At 37.2% G+C, this 19,014-nt stretch overlaps 1 protein-coding gene across 1 annotated transcript; it reads left to right on the top strand.

The window, feature by feature from the left end:
• The first annotated feature begins 232 nt into the window (after positions 1-232).
• Positions 233-17,425, top strand: LOC139939175 (beta-ureidopropionase-like). The gene is made up of 13 exons (XM_071934948.1): positions 233-447; positions 1,245-1,416; positions 1,909-1,996; positions 2,482-2,576; positions 3,193-3,277; positions 4,343-4,419; positions 5,060-5,114; positions 5,376-5,490; positions 6,340-6,421; positions 7,288-7,330; positions 7,716-7,783; positions 11,808-11,894; positions 17,263-17,425. Exons 1-13 carry the CDS (start codon positions 338-340, stop codon positions 17,344-17,346), a joined length of 1,161 nt encoding a protein of 386 aa, XP_071791049.1. The 5' UTR covers positions 233-337; the 3' UTR covers positions 17,347-17,425.
• The last annotated feature ends 1,589 nt before the right edge of the window (positions 17,426-19,014 follow it).

Raw genomic sequence — 19,014 nt, 5'->3', positions numbered from 1 at the left:
TATCGTCATAACTAACACATTGTATTCATATGATAATGGTTTAGTGTTTTACATGCTTTTTTAATAGTAACTGAAATTAAAGTTTTGTATTTACTTGTTTGTTTTCAAAAAAAAAAAAATGAAAAAAATATTAGAAGGACTTGTTTGTGAGTTTAACTGTCTAACACAACCATTCAATGTCCCGGAAGCGTATGGGTTCTGATGAACATAACAGAGTTACACTGGAAAGTAGGTCAAGTACGTTAACAGACGGACGACTAGCTATAACTGCACACGTATACCTCCCCTCCTGGTGACAGATTATTCGGTTTTGTGGATCTAAAAAAACAAATCAACAATGGCCGAGGAATGCGAGAGTTTGGAGAAAATACTGGAGGATCATCTGCCAGCCGATAAGTTAGCAGAAGCTCGACGAATCATCTATGGCCAAGATGGATCGAAATCAAAGTTTGTTGATCTTCATGACTTTTATTTGATTATTTTAATTTCAAATACAATTTTTTATTTATTGTATTGTATTGTATTACTGTATTGTAATACATAATATTATTATTATTGAATATTGTAGCCGTACAGTACAATTACGAAGTTGTCAAAGCTCATAACAACATGAGCACAGAACGGGTACTTTGAGTTGACCACTACTTTTTCATTAACACTTCAAAATTTCAAGTTTACACTTCATTTTTCCATTATTTCATTTTCCATCTATTATTTATTTTCAAGATGTTTCAAATGTTGGTGAGTGGAGTTAGCAATTCACTTCAAGTTCAATCTCTACTGCAGTGCAGTGCTAGTCATGGGTTTGGTGGGTTGTTTGGGCGAGTAACATTTGCCAAATATTAATAACAAAATGCCCTTTGGGTTAAGAACTTAATTAAAGGGCCACGTGTGACATTGCCTTAAATTGGGCGGGTTGAGCTATTATAAAAAGCATTTGCTATGAAATGAATATGGTTGGAATTTTGTTTTAAAGTAGAATATATGATCCACACACAAGTACAATTATGTTTTGAAATTAGATGGTATCTTTTCACTTTGTGAACTAACACGGTCCACCATTTTGTGGAGTATAAAATTGCGGATCACGTTAGTTCACAAGGTGAAAAACCACAGCGGTGCATTTTCCTGCAACGACATTGCAAAATCAGGTTTTTTTTCTACCGACATGACAATTTAAAGTCTTTGCACCATTGCCTTCATAATTATTAAGAGAACTTGTCAAAAACTTGTTTTGTTTTCAGGCCCTTAGAGTTACCAGAGGAAGCAGTTCGTCTTGCGAAGGAGAGAGATTTTGAGCTTGTCGGACATTCCATTTCAGCAAAGCCAGAAGAGCTGCGCCAACCTCGTATCGTGCGAATCGGTTTGGTCCAAAATAAAATCGTTTTACCAACATCGGCGCCCATCAAGGATCAGGTATATTTAATTGATCTCTAGTCTTTAACTCTCTAGACATGTTGAAACATTATAAGTTATCACACAAACGCGAGCTCAATATGGAAAAATATAGCGCTTCTGCGTACCATATCCAGGTTGGATATTTTACGCAGACACGCTATATTCTTAGTATTTTCACGAGTGCGCATGTGATAACGACTTTATCTTCAAGCAAACTTCAAGCAACGCATATGGCGATCAGCATTTGCACAAACGCACCACTTTTGAATTTACCTTAACTTAAAATTATAAGCTGTAGGTCTACGTTTTGCGTAAAGCTTATAGAAGCGCAATACGCAGAGTTGGAACACACAATACCCAGGGTGTGATATGGGCAGTGCAATATAAGTTGATATCACACTCCTTGTTGCTATAGATCAACCAATCAGAATCAAGATAATGGGAAATATAACTCTTAGGCAGGCCTACCTTTAAAAAAAAAGAAATTTTGTTGTTGTTTTGTTACAACAGCGTGATGCTCTACACAGGCGTATTGGTCAGATTGTAGAAACAGCGGGGCAATGCGGAGTGAACATCCTCTGTTTACAAGAGGCATGGCGTAAGTACACACCCATTTGGGTTGCATAGTTTTTCCAGCAGAATAACAATTTCTGTGTCAACCTCTACCCTTGTAGGCTAGGTACCAATTTATACCCCTGGCTGAAGAGAAGCAATTATAGTAAAGCATCTTGCTCAAGAGCACAAGTGTCAAGACCGGGATTTGAACCCACACTCCAATGACTTAACCACCAGAACTTGAATTTGATGCTCTCAACAACTCGGCCATGACACCCTTCGAAGCTGCCAGTGGTTGTGGTTCATGGTTTCACGCATGCGCCTAGCTGTATTGCGGTAATCTTCAATTATGAAGCAGCACTTGTAAGGAAGAAGAAGAAGAAGAAGAAGATAATAATAGAATACTAAGTACATTTTTTTTCTGACAATATTTTCATGAACAGAAAACTTTTTTACCTTGAGAACTAACAGCCACAGGTATTTTGTTTCTCTTATTTTCCTGTTTTGCTTCCATTTCCGTCATCAAAGATATGCCATTTGCATTCTGCACTCGAGAAAAGGAACCTTGGTGTGAGTTTGCCGAGTCAGCCGAAGATGGACCAACGACTGTGTACTGTCAAGAGGTAAGCTTTACTCAACACTCAACATGCAAGTAACTTAAACCGTGTAGTGGCCGAATGGTCACGCGAACTGTTCTCGAGCTCCATGGTGTTTTTGATCTGTCCACAGAGTCTGAATTTGTTTATGTCCAAGTCTTGACATTTGTGTCTTTCAGACAGCCACTTAACTATTGCACCGTCCTTTACAAGTGTTTACAAATCTAGCAATTCATCTAACTCAAAATTGCTTGAATTCTTTCCCTAAGCCTCATTCACAGCTCATATCACTGGAAATCTTCCATGTGTCAATTAAAAACAAATCATTATCTATCTTTACTAGTAAATATTATGTCTGCCCCTGTCTTTCTGGAGCAAATAAATTGTTTTGTTATACCAACTTTGTTTTATATATCAATTTTGTTTTATACCCCGATGTGTGTTGGCACAGTATACTCAGTACTTTACAGTGCTCTGTGAAATAAATCAAAGACATATTATTTGGTTGGGATTCGAACCCTTGACCTTTGCAACTCTAGAGCAGTATCTTACCAATGTGACCTTTGAAGAGGCAGTTCCAATCCTACATCTACTAAATGTTTTCTTATTTTTATTTGTTCGTGTCTGTATTGTCTCTCCACAGCTTGCGAAGCGCTACAACATGGTTATTTTGTCATCTATATTGGAGAGGGATTCGACTCATAGTGACACTATCTGGAATACAACAGGTACAAGTCAACAGTCCAAAATCAGCCTTTATTTCTGTGTCTTTCTCTACAGTTTGAAGCGGCTGCAAAGTTTACAGAACTGGGCAGCTCGCATTATCTTAAAGCTAGATCGTCGTCATGACTCCAGTCCTCTACTTAAATCTCTCCACTGGCTTCCCGTTAAAGACAGAATTCTCTTCAAAGTACTTTTGTTTGTTTTTTAAGCCTTCCATGACCAGACGCCATTATATATCAAGGATTGCTTTACTTTTCATAACCCATCTCGCCCTAATCTTCGCTCTTCTCGAGACCCATTTTTGCTCACCATTCCTAGGACCCGTAGCAAATCTGGCGATCGCACATTCACTGTTACTGCATCAACAGAATGGAACAACATCCCTTCTTTCATTACAGCTGCAAAATCCACTGACCAATTCAAAAAACTTCTGAAAACACATCTCTTCCCTGTTTAAGCGATTCTCTTTTCTCATGCTTTTCAAACATTGTGTATGTAGCTTTTTTTCGATAAGTTTTTGTAATTGTTTATTGTGCATTTATTTTTCAGTTTTTGTAAGCGCTGTGATATATTTTTCTATACGGAGCATTTCTAAATACCTGTTATTATTATAGTTTAAAGGGAAGGTATAAGTTTGGTAATCACTCTTGAAATTAATGGCAATAAAAACTTACTTGGTGATAAAAGTACGGCAGATTTCAACAAACAGATTTGGGAATCATTTCACTTCAAATTAATGTGTTTATTGAAAAATATATTGGTTTATATTCCACAAAAGTTGAATCTGAGAAAGCATTACTGACAATAACTCTCAGACTGTGTGTTCCGGTTACGGATTTTTCTTCCTGAGTTGACATAATTCGACCGGCATAATACCTACAAAAATGACAAAAGCAACAACAAATTAGTGTTGAAAGTGTACCATGTACATGGGCTGCAGACCCCCTCACCCAAGCTTTCGTTTTTGATCATGCTTGTGAAAATGTTGACAAATGCAAACAGGCCCTTCTACTATTGCAAACAATATTTCATTACAATTCTTCCTTTCTTCTTTTTTTGCTTACATCCAGTTGTGATTTCTAACTCCGGCGCTGTAATTGGCAAGACTCGCAAGAATCATATCCCCAGAGTTGGTGACTTCAATGAGGTATATGGAAAGTAGCTCTATGTTGTATTTTAGAATTGAATTGAATTTGATTAAAATTGACAATCTTAAAAAAATAAAATTACAGAGTCATTACAATAGTTAAAAGAAGATATGAAGAAAAGGGAAACGGTTGATTAAGAGGGGCATAAAATGGAAAAATGAAACACCCAAACTGTTGGACTCTGATTGTGGTGGTACACTGTATGCCTGATCCCATTATAAGCATGATTAGTCTACTAGTGCAGTCTTCAGTCCAACATACAGTAACTCAACACCCAAACTGTTGGACTCACATATGTATGGCCCTGGCCGGGAATCGAACCGGGGTCACCTTGGTGAGAGGCGACACTTTACGCACAAGCCAACCATGCCACCCATGCTTTTTAGTGGATGACACCCATGCCTACATCCTTACGGACTGCAAAGAGGGTAACACTGTTTCAACCCCAGGAGTAGGTGGCAACTTGCTCCTGGTGACAGTTGATTTGAGTCGACAGCCCAGTTCGACTGTTCGAATTAGTTATGTGTAGCCCACACCTTGAATTGGCCGTGACAGTTAGGCGATATCTTTTAAATACAAACAAATCATATAGTAAAAAGAAGATTAATTAGTTATGTTTGTCTTTTGTTATTTTGGCAGTCCACTTATTACCTTGAGGGGAACACTGGACACAGAGTCTTTGACACACAGTTTGGTAAGTTCACCTCATTCCACCTTAACAGATGGTCCTATTCAAAATTTAGCCTTGTAAACTGTTTTTTTTGATAAATCAAAATTATTTTTATGTATAAAATATCGATTATTTACAACCACAAAGTTATATGAAGTAGGTAACTCTAACTTGCCAAATTTTAACTTTTTTTGCTGGTTATGGTTTTGTTTATGGTTATAGTAATGGTTATAGTTATACATGTAGTAACTAGTGCAATAAACTGGTTGACTGATTGATAAACAGGTCGCATTGGAGTTAACATCTGCTATGGACGTCATCATCCTCTAAACTGGATGATGTATGGACTGAACGGGGCGGAGATCGTCTTCAATCCGTCAGCTACCGTCGGAGCATTGAGGTAAAAATTGCAGACTTTATTAGAGCAACAACCACCTAAGCCCAATTTCTTATTCCAGACCGTAGTCGTGAGAGCAATAGTCTCGCACAGAACAGCAGTTTCACGAGATAGTTGCGGAAGAGCCGTTTCCCTATCACTGTGGCAGACATTTAACGACTTGTCCACAAGTCTTGTCATGGCCAAGTGAAAGAGTGCACTGGACTTAAGCTCTGGGGTCAATTTCACAAAGAACTTAGGACTAGTCCTAGGATATATTAAAAACATAAGGCTAGTCCTAAGTTAGGACGAGTAAGGCATCCTTACTCAAGATAAGACTAGTCTTAGCTGTTTGTGAAATCCACACCTGGTGTCTCTCATCAACTGAGTGTGGGTTCTGCAGCCAACCATGCCAGAGACACCAAGCTGGAAACCCAGGCTGAAGACTTGTGTTTTAAAAATTTACAAGAAGATTTCTATCATGATCTCATTTAGTAACCGAAGTGATCGCCAGCATAAATTAACAAACCTGTGAAAATTTGGGCTCATTTAGTCATCCCAGTTGCGAGAGAATAATGAAAGAAAAAACACCTCTGTTGTACAACTTTGTGTGCTTTCAGATGCATAATAACAGGCTTCAGCTGAGGTCTTTTATTTTGAGTGAGAAATTACCTCTTTCTCAAAAACCATGTTACTTCAGAGGGAGCCGTTTTTCACAATGTTTTATACTATCAACAGCCCTCCTTGTTACCAAGTAAGTTTTATGCTTCCAATTATTTTGAGTAATTACCAATAGTGTATAGTGCCTTTAAGGGTTCAGGGAGTGGATAAATAATTTTTTTACGATTCCTTCTGTGTTTTAATTCTTACCAGTGAACCGATGTGGTCTATCGAGGCTCGAAATGCAGCCATCGCAAACACCTACTTCACTGCTGCTATCAATAGAGTGGGAACGGTAAGATTGTAGGCTTAATCTGTGGTAGACCAAGGAGCTGGGGGCCTATGGGTACAGAGATGTGATTTCTCTGTTTTTAACCGGGAATCTGTTTTTTGTTTAAACCCCCCACCCTCAAATTATATTTCATAATTAAGATTAAATTTATAAGAAAATGGGGATGGAACCATATAGAACACCCCAGATTGCAGAGCAGCGCTTTCAAAATAAAAAATAAATGTATATAAGCAGGCCTCGCACTCGAAAGCTTTCGCGCTTGCGAGCTTTCACCCTTTGGGCTCATTTAATTCAGTTTTTTTTTCAACAGCCTGTCACATCCATGTGTGTAGGACTTCGCCTCGGGTGCAATTTGCCCCAGAGGGAGTACAAAACCTATGGACCCTCGTCACAGCGTGCAACAATTGCTTTGTACATGTAATACCATGGTATCATATTATTCTTCTAAGGAAACATTCTGTTGTCATTTTCAAACATTATCAGTAGTTTTGGAGAAATGAGTAGAACAATTTCACAAAAATAGTTTTTTGGGTTTACGGGACTGAAAACATTGCTCTGTGATTTTCACTTTTTGTTTTCTTCTTCAAAAACTTCATGCCAAATAAAGCTGAAACTTCTACAGGTAAATTATACTACATACATCTTCATTCACAGTGAGTAGGGATTCATTTCATGACCAAAACATTGATCTAAAAAAAAAAAAATCAAAACCCTTAAAGTAAAAATAAAAGATTCATGAAGATTTGGTCCCCCATCATTTCAAATCTCTTCCTTGTTTAAAAATAAAGACCTGAACAAACTTACAAGGTTGTAGTTTGCAGTAAATTCACAACTCTTTGGATATTGTTTCATTTTTTTTTGTCAAACAGGAAGTGTTTCCATCTGCCTTCACGTCTGGTGATGGAAAAAAAGGTAGGTTTGCAGAGCTGAGAATGAGTGAATAACTTTGCGTTTTTTACTGGTGTATCCTAACATGTGCATAAAATAACAAATCTGTGAAAATTTGGACGCAAGTGGTTATAAAGTTGCAAAAGAAAGAAAAAACACTCTTGCTCCCGTTGTGTGCTTTCAGATGCCTTAAAAGGGTTCAAGACTGAAGTATTTCATATTTGAGTGAGAAATCACCTCTTTCTCAAAAACTAGGTAACTTCAGAGGGAGCCATTTCACAAGATGCTTTATACTATCAACCGCCCTCCATTGCTCATAATTACGTCTGTTTTATGCTTACAATTTTTTTGAGTTGTTACAAATAGTGTCCATTGCCTTTGAAGAACTGTTCATTTTGTTCCTTTACAGCTCATAATGACTTTGGTCATTTCTATGGATCCAGTTACGTAGCAGCTCCGGATGGAAGCCGCACAAGGGTAAGAACTGTGATCATAATTTGGAAACTCAGTCAACTGAGGATGAAATGTGGAAAAACTGCTCACATACCCTTTAAATTCTTAGGTAGTTTTTTTCTTCAGACAAATTCAAGTATGTTTTGTTTTGTTAAAAAAATAATTTTAGTTGTATAATAATTTTGTATTTCCAATTTGTCGTGTTATTTTTGAAGTTTCTTTTCATTTTTGGGGGTTTAATTTTTTTAATTTTTTTTATTTACTTAAAACCATAAATAACGAAGCTTTTCCGTCAAGTTGGTCGGGATTTCGTCTTTTAGAGGGCAAGGCCATTTTCATACAGCCTAATTGACTCAATATGTAACAAGTTGTATGTGGAAAGTTGATGGCCACTAAACAATTCAAAGCCATCACATGGTGTCATCCAAAGTACGGGCAGACAGATCAAATCAGTAGAACTCGCTGTTCATAGCTAACAAACAAAGCAAACAACACCTGTAAGGATTTGTTCACACTTCTTTGCGACTCAAACTCCCTCATGCACAATGACGTTTTTATGATATTAATTTCACAAGTAAAAAGAAACAAACACAAAATTGCTGGATATGGTGTCAGTTTTCCCCACGGCCTGTATTTAAAAAAAAAATTAATACTGCTCCTAGTCCTAACACCTACATCAGAAACATGATGCTGTCCTTCCACTTATAATGGAATTCCCCCTAGTTGGAATTAACCTCATATTACTGCGAAGAAATCCTGGGGACAGTTTTTTTTTGTAAAAGAATTAAAGTTTCTGTGACAGCTTTGATGTCCACCGTGGCTGTTCACCGCTTTGTTAGTCTTCCCTCATTACATGTAATATTGATGCCATATTACTAGTTTCCATTATTCCCATGGTATTTCTGTCTCTGTGGCTCTGAAAACCCTTTATGCAGCTTGCAGTATTTTTTCGGATTATAGACGGTTATATTTGGAACAGTGCCAGCTAGCCATGCATTTTTTAATTCTTTTTTTTATACCCCCCATGGTCAGGAATGCGCTGTGGTTGATTTGAATAGATATATGTTTTTGCGGCAATAGAGTTTTATTAATTTGAAAGATGATTTTTGTGTCACTTTGTAATAGATGAATCTTAGTCTAGTTTATAATCCCATGTGAAATAAAAGAAAATGGCGGGTGCTGACGTCGGTAACTATATTTAACTTTTATGGATGGTTGTTCAAGTTTATTAATGTACTTGAAGTAGGTGATGTTTGGAGCTTTGAATGGTGTGGCTAGGCTAACACAGTAACAAGATATAATTAAAGATGTGATGGGCTGTTTAAAAAAAAGAGCTGTGAGCTCAAAGCATGAAAGCTGGAGAGAGCACAAAAGCTTGTGAGCATGAAGCCTGCTTGCATTTATCTTTGGTTTTAAAAACATCTAATTTGCAATCTGGGGTATTCCATATCTGTTTTATGTTCATGTTATCTTCATGTCTTTATGAATTTGATCTAAATGAAAAAAAAATAAACAAGTTGGGGGGGGAGGGGAGGGAGGAGAAATCCTATTTCTCTAATAAGTACATGAAATATGCCTACTGCTTTGTAGTAACCTTGTACAAATCTTTGTACAAATCTCGGCTGTGGTCCCTAAGAGGTATTTTTAAGTTACTTCTCACTTGAAGTGTTGGCTATCGATGTGCTTTAATTGATCTGGAGAACACAAAATGATCTGCACATCCCCCGGGTGTTGCTTCAAAATATAGCCCTTAAGACTGTTTGGTTAGTTGCTCAACTTGGAGCAAATGAGCACCTCCCCTCCCCCGCCCGCATTTTTGTTTCTGCACCACTAATTTATTTTAAATCGATTCCAAAAAGGAAACTCTTCAAAAATAAATCAGATTTTTTTTTTGAGGGTCGCAATTTTAAAGTGTAGGGGGAAAGAAATTGCCTCCTACCCCCGCCAAAAAAGAAGAACACCAACAAGAAGGTAAATTTCAAGGGAAATAAGCTACATGACTTGTGGGTCTTCAAATGCTTTTTTTTCTTCTTGATTTGTGGCTGAACTTTAAAATAAGTGAGCTTTCAGGTTGAAATAAGTCAATTTTGTGACAAGTTATTACCAAACTGAGCTCCATCTTTAAATTTGTTGTCAGTAAAAGAGGTGAAGAAAGCATTTCTAGTATGCTATACCGCAATGGGTGAGGTGGGGTGGGGGGGGGGATAGGTTATCCTTGGGCAACTCATTTGTGATTCGAATTACCTTCAAGATTTAATTCAATGCAAGCATGAAGGCTTACATTTTATTGATCAATGTTGGGAGTCAATGTTTTCTTTGGTGCGTAAATTGTTGCTGGAAAAATCGTATGAATTTTGAATTTGTATTATATAGTTACTTTTATTCACTTCACTTGCCCCACGTCTCGCGCTTAATGATGCATTTAATGTTCAAGGAATGGAATGATGATCATGAATAATAAATTCATAGACGACTTAAACTGCCTGTCTTCCATGCATATTGTTGCGCAGTGGCGCATATCAATTTTATAACAACTCAACCTTTCCGCTAATTTTTTTTTTCTATCATTTTCCTGGCATCGCTTGTCGGGTTTTATTAAGTCATAAATAAATGAAATGAATCATTCATTAATAAATAAGTATCTATAATATACATGGTAATTTCAATTTGTATTGCTGCACAGACCAATTTGAGGTTGCAATTGTATGAAAAAAAGTAGTCATTTATTTGACTTGTGTTTTCATTTTAGAAATACCCCCTGTCTCCCCCCCCCCCCCCCAAATAAATCAAACATTCTTTGCGGGATAGTGCATTGACCAGTAATGCTATTCACACTCACTATTTGCACTGAGAAATCTCGTTAAAAATCTTTCATTTATGAATCTTGCATCACCTCTCACGCTTCATATAATCTTTCATCATAAATGGCTTAGGTATCTAAAAATAAGTTCAATGCGCATTACTGCATTGACCAATTATGCTATTAACACTCAAAAGTGTCATAAAAAATCGCTTCTTCATTCTGCCTGCATCATCCCCTCAACCATTATTATGCTAGCAATTGCCTATAAGATAACATCTACAAAATATAAAATAATTACTTTCATGATTCTCACTGTTCTCTTCAGTGCACAATATCACAAGACTAATTCTGTTTTTGACAGTCAATAAAACAACACCTTAAGTAGAGGGGTTCCAAGGTAAATTTTGTTGTGATCCACCCATTTTTCAACAGAAAGAGTCCTTTTGAAAATGAAAAACAGAATTATTAGTCCCTAACCTTGATACCCTTCTAGTGCAACTTTTGTCAAAATAATTTTTTGTTTTGATGTCACATTCAAATATGGTCTGTACACAATTTTTTTTAAAGTTTATTCCTTGTACACAAGACCTATGTCCCATACAAATGATAAAGAAATTATGGTTAAAGGCAGTGGACACTATTGGTAATTACTCAAAATAATTATTGGCATAAAACCTTACTTGGTGACGAGTATTGGGGAGAGGTTGATGGTATAAAACATTGTGAGAAACGGCTCCCTCTGAAGTGCCATAGTTTTAGAGAAAGACGTAATTTTCCACAAATTTGATTTTGAGACCTCAGATTTAGAACTTGAGGTCTCAAAATCAATCATCTAAACGCACGCAACTTTGTGTGACAAGGGCATTTTTTTCTTTCATTATTAGTTCGCAAGTTCGATGACCGATTGAGCTCAAATTTTCACAGGTTTGTTATTTTTTGCTTATGTTGAGATGCACCAACTGTGAAGGCTAGTCTTTGACAATTACCAATAGTGTCCACTGCCTTAATAAGTATCTTGCTCAAAGACAAAAGTTTCAAGACTGGGACTTGATCTGATGATTAGTAACACCAGAGCTTGAGTCCAGTGTACTTGACCACTAGGCCATGATACACCACCGAGGCTATTGATGATTCTTGAGTTCTTAAAACAGAAGTTACAACATGTAAGGGAGTCTAAAAATATTTAAATCGGGAACTCCCTGAAACAAATCTACATTCTGAATACTTTTGTTATGATTCTTGTAGGGATTATCTCGTACAAGGGATGGACTTCTGGTAGCTGAGGTGGATCTGAACCTAGTACGCCAAATCAGAGACAAGTGGAGCTTCCAGGTAAGCATATTATGTTGTTCTTTAACTTGCTTGTTTTCTGGCTTAACAGACTGTCTCAAATGTTTTGCTTTATAAAATGTTGTATATTTGTTGTATATTTGTTTTATGTTTAACAGAAAATAGTCTTGCATCGGAGATAAAGATGTATAATTTGTTTTTACCCTTACACTGATGTGTTTTAAGCACTGTATACCCAGTATTCTTCTTGCGTTGTGTGAAATAAACAATTCATGGCCAAATCACTCGATTGGGATTAAAACCCATGACCTTTGCGTTGCTAGAGCAGATTGCAAATCGGCAAATGGTTAAAATATTTTCTTTTCATTTCTTTTTTTCATTTATTATTTTTTTTGGTTGACCAAAGAAACAAAAATTTTTAATTTTGATATTTATTTGTTTATTTATTTATTTATTTATACTACCACTCTATTTTACTTCACCCCCCTTTTTTTAACCTTTTTTGTTGTAGTTTGATTGTTTTTTATTTACTTTTTTTATTTATTTGTTGTTGTTTTCGGGAGCTTTGTAATGTTTTCGGATGGCTGTCTTGCGGCCTAAGCAGCTAAGGGGCGTAAGGGGGGGGGGTGGTCTAACAGCTATGAGATGGGTTGGGATACTTTTTGTACAAAAAAACCACAAAGTCCACAGATTTACATCAAACTTACATGGTTTGAAGATAAAGATGGTTGAAAGCTTCCCTTAAATAATTACTTGCTGAGGTCCTGTGGTTTGTTTTAAGGAATGAGTAAAACAATGTCACAAAAACAATTTTCGTCTGAGGAGATGAACATTATTTTAGATTTACTTGCCTCTCCTAAAAAAATTGCCTACTGAAGCTGAAACTTCTCTAGGTAAACTATATCTCATAATACATCATCTTTCACAGTGAGTAGAGATTCATGTCATGGCCAAAAAACGTGATCTACAAAAAGGTTGCAAACCGTCAGCCATGGATAAGCGTATAAATATTTATAAAGATGTTTTTTCGTCCCTTTTTATTTTTTATTTTATTTCATTCCGCATATCCAGACAGAGCCTAGAGTGGAATAGAATCCATTTGTAAAGAAATTAATAGAATGCAATTTATTGCTCCCACGCGACATGCTATGGGTAGGATGAAAAAGGCTCTAGAGTAAGAGTGGGAAAAATGAAAATACCATTTTACTTCTGATGGTAAGATCAAGATAGATGACTAACTTGTCCCTGAGGGAATCATAAATTCAACCTAGTTTCCTGCAATGGTAGGCTCTAGTAATCATAATACTCAGACAAGTTTTTTAAAATTGATATTCATAAATAACTAAGACAGTTTATCCATTCTGATTGGTTGAGGGGGCATCACGAGGGCTTGTTTGAACGGATGATATAACACCAGTAAAAAGTGTTGAAACATGGGCGTGACACGCGACCTTGCACCTGTGATTATATAGTCTTGGTCCCAAGACCATTGGTGTTGCGCGGTCACACACAACCAACGTTCGGATTATGCACGGCAAAAACTGTCCACGCTTGTAATGAACGAACGCTAGCGGGCGCTCTGTTTCTCTGATTTAGATCTCACCATAGACCTTATCGCAAATACCAATGCGCAAGCGCAGACTGTTGAATGAGGTGCATTGTGGGATAGACATGAATCAAATTTTGCTACCAGCTAGACCACAATGCATTTAATTCCAAGCTTTACGCGCGCGCCCCAGTATTTGCGAAAAGGTCTATGGTCTTGAATATTTGCAACGACGGGTCTTAACTTTTTTATTGTTTTTCGGCAAATCTCCCCCGACTTTCCGGTGGAGCCAATCAGAGGCTGCGTTGCGGTTGGCTCATGAATAATTCATCAGTGTTGTGCATGTAGTGTACAATGCATGCAGTAATTCCATTGCATGACTTTTGCTTTACTCTGTGTGTGGGTATATATGTTTTTATCGGAGTATAATAATGTCCAGATCAGTAGGATTTGAAACTTTGACACAAGGTGGAAATACGATGAAAGGTTTGTGGTACCAGCACAAACATTTCTGTGTATGTCCAGATCCAGACACCTGCATTGCCATGATATGCAGCTTGAAATGCGATCGTGGCGTTATGCTCCCGACGTGCCAGGGCCCACACTGATGAAGCCTGTATTGGCTAAACAATTTGCTTATAGTTAGCACAAAATAGTATTGCTTAGCAGAAACTGGTTGCCAGCCAATTTTTAATTAAATTTGAAATTTTGTAGTGCCCAAGTAAATTTTTGGATAGTAAAGAAATTGTGTACAGTATTTTCTGCCAAACGGATATTAACTGGTGGGCCCTGTAGTGTTATTCACAGTGAAAGTTTTTTAATCTTGGGGGAAGGAAATCTTGAGGGATTCAAAAGCATCTTTGTGAGAACGTATTTTGAAACGTAACCGTAGCTGCATATCTTGGAACGTAAGCGTAGCTTGACTTGGGATTGAAAGGGTACTTTTTGATATTGTAGCGTAACCTATTAGTATCTTGGAGTGTATAAGCGTAGCTGAGTAGCTGCGTAGCTTGGAACATAACAGTATCTTTTGGTGGAGCGTAAGCATATCTTGGAACATAATTCATAGCTGCGTATCTTGGAACGTAAGCGTAACTTGACATGGGATTGAAAGCGTACCTTTTGATATTATGGCGTAACTTGAAGGAACGTAAGCAGATCTGTAAGCGCAGCTGAGTAGCTGTGTAGCTTGGAACGTTGACATCTTTTGGAACGTAAGCATATCTTGGACTGAAGCGTAGCATCTTGGAACATAAATGCAGCTGCGTATCTTTGAACGTAGGCATAGCTTGACTCGGGCTTGGAAGCGTACTTTTTGATATTATAGTGTAACTTGAAGGAACGTAGACCTAAGCGTATCTTGGAACGTAAACGTAGCTGCGTATCTTGGAATGTAAGCGTAGCTTGACTCGGGCTTGAAAACATATACCTTTTGATATTATAGTGTAACTTGAAGGAACGTAGACCTAAGCGTATCTTGAAACGTAAACGTAGCCGAGTAGCTGCGTAGCTTGGAACGTAACCAAATAACATTTTTTGGGAATGTAGTCGTAACAATATCTTTTGGAATAACTCATGAGAAATTTCGAGTTTTGATTGCTTGTCCAGCGGCGACTACTGCTATTCAACTCCCAGTTATTTGAGGCGAATAGTCGGGTCATTAAATTCCACTAGTTGCCCAGTTTAATCATTACCTCAAAAACAACTCTTCATTCACAGAATTAAAAAAAATAATACTTTGTTTGACAAAATTATGCTTTGAGGGAATTTTGTTTTAGCATTATTTTTATTTAAACCTTTTATAAAAAATTCTCATAATTTTTTTAAGCTACTCACACAATAACACTGTCAATATAACAATATGCGATATTCCTAGGTTTTGACATCATCAAAATTACCTGAAAACTCATAACAAAAAGAAATTAGGGGCCATGAATTAAAGTGGAGCATACTGGAACGTTGCGATCATAAGAAACAACGGATTCGACACCCGCAAGCTGGGAGTTCATAGCGCCTGGGATTTAACACCTTCAACCCCACGAGACACGGCATGGGCGGTACGTGATATTCCACAAGGCTTATTTCACGTTCCGATTGCTCCACGCCGTGGGGCCATACAGCGTCCGATACACGGACTCTCTGAATGCTAATTTTACGTTCGATTTTTGACCATTATTTACGATTTCAAATCGTCACGTATCCATAATCTGAATAGGTACCTATACTTAAAATTTCACTGTTTTCCTTTTAATAGGCCTATAATGACCACGGAATCACTCTTTGAGCAAAGATTATTAAAAAAAGACCGCCGATCATATTGACCTTTGACTCGATCTAGTTTGAATAGTCATCTTCAATTCGTCACGTGATATGAATATTGCATACATTAAAAGTAATTTACATAGTCTGGCCACGCCTTCAATTTGCAAATATCCAAGACCATGGTGAGCACAGGACATGGTGAGATCTGTAAATCAGAGAAACAGCGCCCGCTAGCGTTCGTTCATTACAAGCGTGGACAGTTTTTGCCGTGCATAATCGGAACGTTGGTTGTGTGTGACCGCGCAACACCAATGGTCTTGGAACCAAGACTAGTGATTATAAGACATTTGCTTCATTCCTATTGGTCGAGAGCAACGGCTGAAACAGCTGTTGTGCAACATCACGCGATACGCGCGACGCCCACAGCATTCCCTTATAAGGAGTTGTTTACTCGAGGGCGGCGTAAGCCTTACCATTTCATAGCTGGAGGGGTGTTGTGTTGAAAGAAATCATTGAATAATTAAAATGTTTGCATGTATTTTACTTTTTGACCAAAAGTGATGATGTTTTTTGAACGAAAAGGTATTTATGAATGGGAATCAAAGTGTGTTGAATCGGTTTTCAACTAGGGCTTTAAACCCGCCGAGACCTGGTTCTTGATAATTTACCTCGACTTTGTCTCGGTAAAATTATCAAGAACCCGGCCTCGTTGGGATTAAACCACTAGTTGAAAACCTCTTCACCACACATTGATTCCCGTATTATTATTATGATACATTTTTGGTAATGAGACTAAGAATGCCTCATAGTTGAACTTAATCCTTGTAGCTCATAAGCCGGAGGAAATAACAGCATATTTCCATGGTGTAGGATCTTAAATTTCATGCTTGGAAAAATGAAAAAAACTTGAATGGGAAACAGTGTCTAAAGCAATGATAAAGAGCAGCAGCAGGGGCAAAATTGCATTTTCGTGAAAACAGTAATGAACTATGAACAACAAATTTATTATAACAATATCGAAGATATAGCGCATGTATCTACCAAACAAGGTACTTAAGGCGCTGAGTATATATACAAACTTTCTGAAAGATAGGTCATGCAGTGATGAATTAAGAGACCCAATTATGTAGCGCCTTCAAAGGTTTACAAGGTGCTATGGCGCATAGGCCCTACAGCACCTTTTAACCAAGTATCAGACTGCCTTCGTCACTAGATGCTAATAGGCTTTTCTTGTCTTGGCCAGGAGCACAATTGGCTTGACCAGGATTCGAACCCACAATCTGGGCCCAATTTCATGGCTCTGCTTACCGTAAGCACAGAATTGGCGCTTACGGAAGCAGGGAATTATGTGCTTACGGCAAGCGTATTTCACGGGTTAGCGGCGTATTTTGGCTTCTGCGCAAGCATACTCCGTGTTACTAGGCATTCTACGCTTACAAGGCTAGCGCAGAAATTCGGCGCTTGCACGTAAGCGGGGAATCGTGATCGTAAGCGCAGAATTCGGCGGTAAGCAGAGTCATGAAATTGGGCCTTGATGACTCAAGTCTTGCTAACTTGATACACCTCGTTGTAATACATTGCATTTGATTATTTTGAATACAGATGACTGGACGTTATGACATGTACGCCAAGTCATTGACTGATGCAGCATCTCTAGACTTCAAACCCAACATCATCAAAGAGTAGAAAAGATGTGCCTTCCATCCAATGAGAGACTTTTTGGAACCCTAGGTGGCAGCAGACATACCAGGTAATGATCAGATATTTGCATAAGTCTGAGCAAGTGCACTCTTCCAAGAAGAATGGAATGTCTGCTGCCACCTAGCATCCACAAATAATGATTAATGATACAGTCTGGTTACACCACTTAAAGGTAGTACCTTGAAAAGATCCCTGTATTGTGCCTTATATTGTTGTTTGGTTTGGGGAAAATCAATTCGAAAATCTCAACAAAGTATTTGAGGAGGAGAAGGTGTAGAAGTTGAGTCAATCATGAATTACTGAACCACATGTGATTTTGTAAGCCAATTTTCTCCTTATAACAAATAAATAGATGATGTATTTTAGGTATTTTTCACTATGAGAGATATATACTTAATTACTTTATGAAGTACAAAACTATTTTTTGAGCAATCTATGTTTCCATGCTAGTTATTTGTTGAATGATTGGAAATAAAAACAAACAAACAAACAAACAAACAAACAAACAAACAAACAAACAAACAAACAAACAAACAAACAAACAAACAAACAAACAAACAAACAAACAAACAAACAAACACGCCAACAGACAAACAAACAACAAGATATACATAAAGTCACTGTACCATACCTTGTTTCTTGTACACAAGAAAATTCCATTCACTGAAACATCTAACCTTCTGCCAGAACCAACCAAAGTATTTTGATATTATACATGACATTGGAGTAGTAAAACAAGAAAGAGGACCCACTCCTTGTATCCACAAGATGTGCTCGAAACAGCAATAATGTTATAACAGTGTCAAACAATAAGAACTTAAAGGAATTATACAGAACTTGTAAGAAACAAAGTCGTTTCAGATCACAGATTTACATAAATGATAATAATGATAATAACAGAAGATAACATCCCTTGAAATATTTCTATCTGAAATGTCAATGAGAAATAAATAAACCTAATTTCCCGTTTAATGTTTATGGTGCAGTGAGTGTTAGATTAATTTTTTTTTTAAATCAAAATGTGTAATCGCTTTAATACTTGTTTCTCGTGACCTAGTTGGCCGATCAATCTCAAACTTCTACAGGTTTGTCAGTTTATGTATATGGTGGATTACATACAGTGCTTACACTGCCAGCAACTATTTTGTTACCAAAATTGCAATGTTAATGTTCCTTTTAACGTGTTTAATTAGCTCATTTTGGTAACGCAAAATATATATGGGAATTTCAATCAATAATATTATATCAACTATTATTAGTTAAGAATAGTTCGTTTTTAAGAATAAAAGTTATTTCCAAAGTGTGTTTTTTAACTGAAATTTATAAATCACCTTCCAAGTATTTTCAAATGTACCATTCAAATTGTATTATTTCTGTGAGAATAAAGCTGTATTTGAATTAAATGAAGTTTGTGACATCGTTGGATTTTTTTTCCTACTTATTTATTACTTATTTATTTGTTCATGTATTGACGACCAATTCTTTTTTAATTCAAGCTGAGTTTAATAATGTGAAACGGACTGATTCAAATCGTGCTCCAAATAAATTTTTCCTCAGCCTGCCGGCAGACATGACGCCCATACATTGATCTCCTATATTTCTGTGAATTCAGGCTTCACACTCCCAGGCATAATCAAATGGGGGCATTTCTGC

This window comes from Asterias amurensis, chromosome 6, assembly GCF_032118995.1.
Source record: "Asterias amurensis chromosome 6, ASM3211899v1".
Classification (NCBI taxonomy): Eukaryota; Metazoa; Echinodermata; class Asteroidea; order Forcipulatida; family Asteriidae; genus Asterias; species Asterias amurensis.
Note: the sequence above shows the minus strand (reverse complement) of the source record. Positions and strands in the feature narration are given on the sequence as shown.

What these genes read in the sequence shown, in the direction of transcription:
- LOC139939175 (XM_071934948.1), top strand. Translation starts at nt 338, where the DNA reads ATGGCCGAGGAATGCGAGAGTTTGGAGAAAATACTGGAGGATCATCTG. An exon ending in GAGTTGGTGACTTCAATGAG is followed by an intron (nt 4,420 to 5,059) that starts GTATATGGAAAG and finishes TTATTTTGGCAG; the next exon opens with TCCACTTATTACCTTGAGGG. An exon ending in GAGACAAGTGGAGCTTCCAG is followed by an intron (nt 11,895 to 17,262) that starts GTAAGCATATTA and finishes TTTTGAATACAG; the next exon opens with ATGACTGGACGTTATGACAT.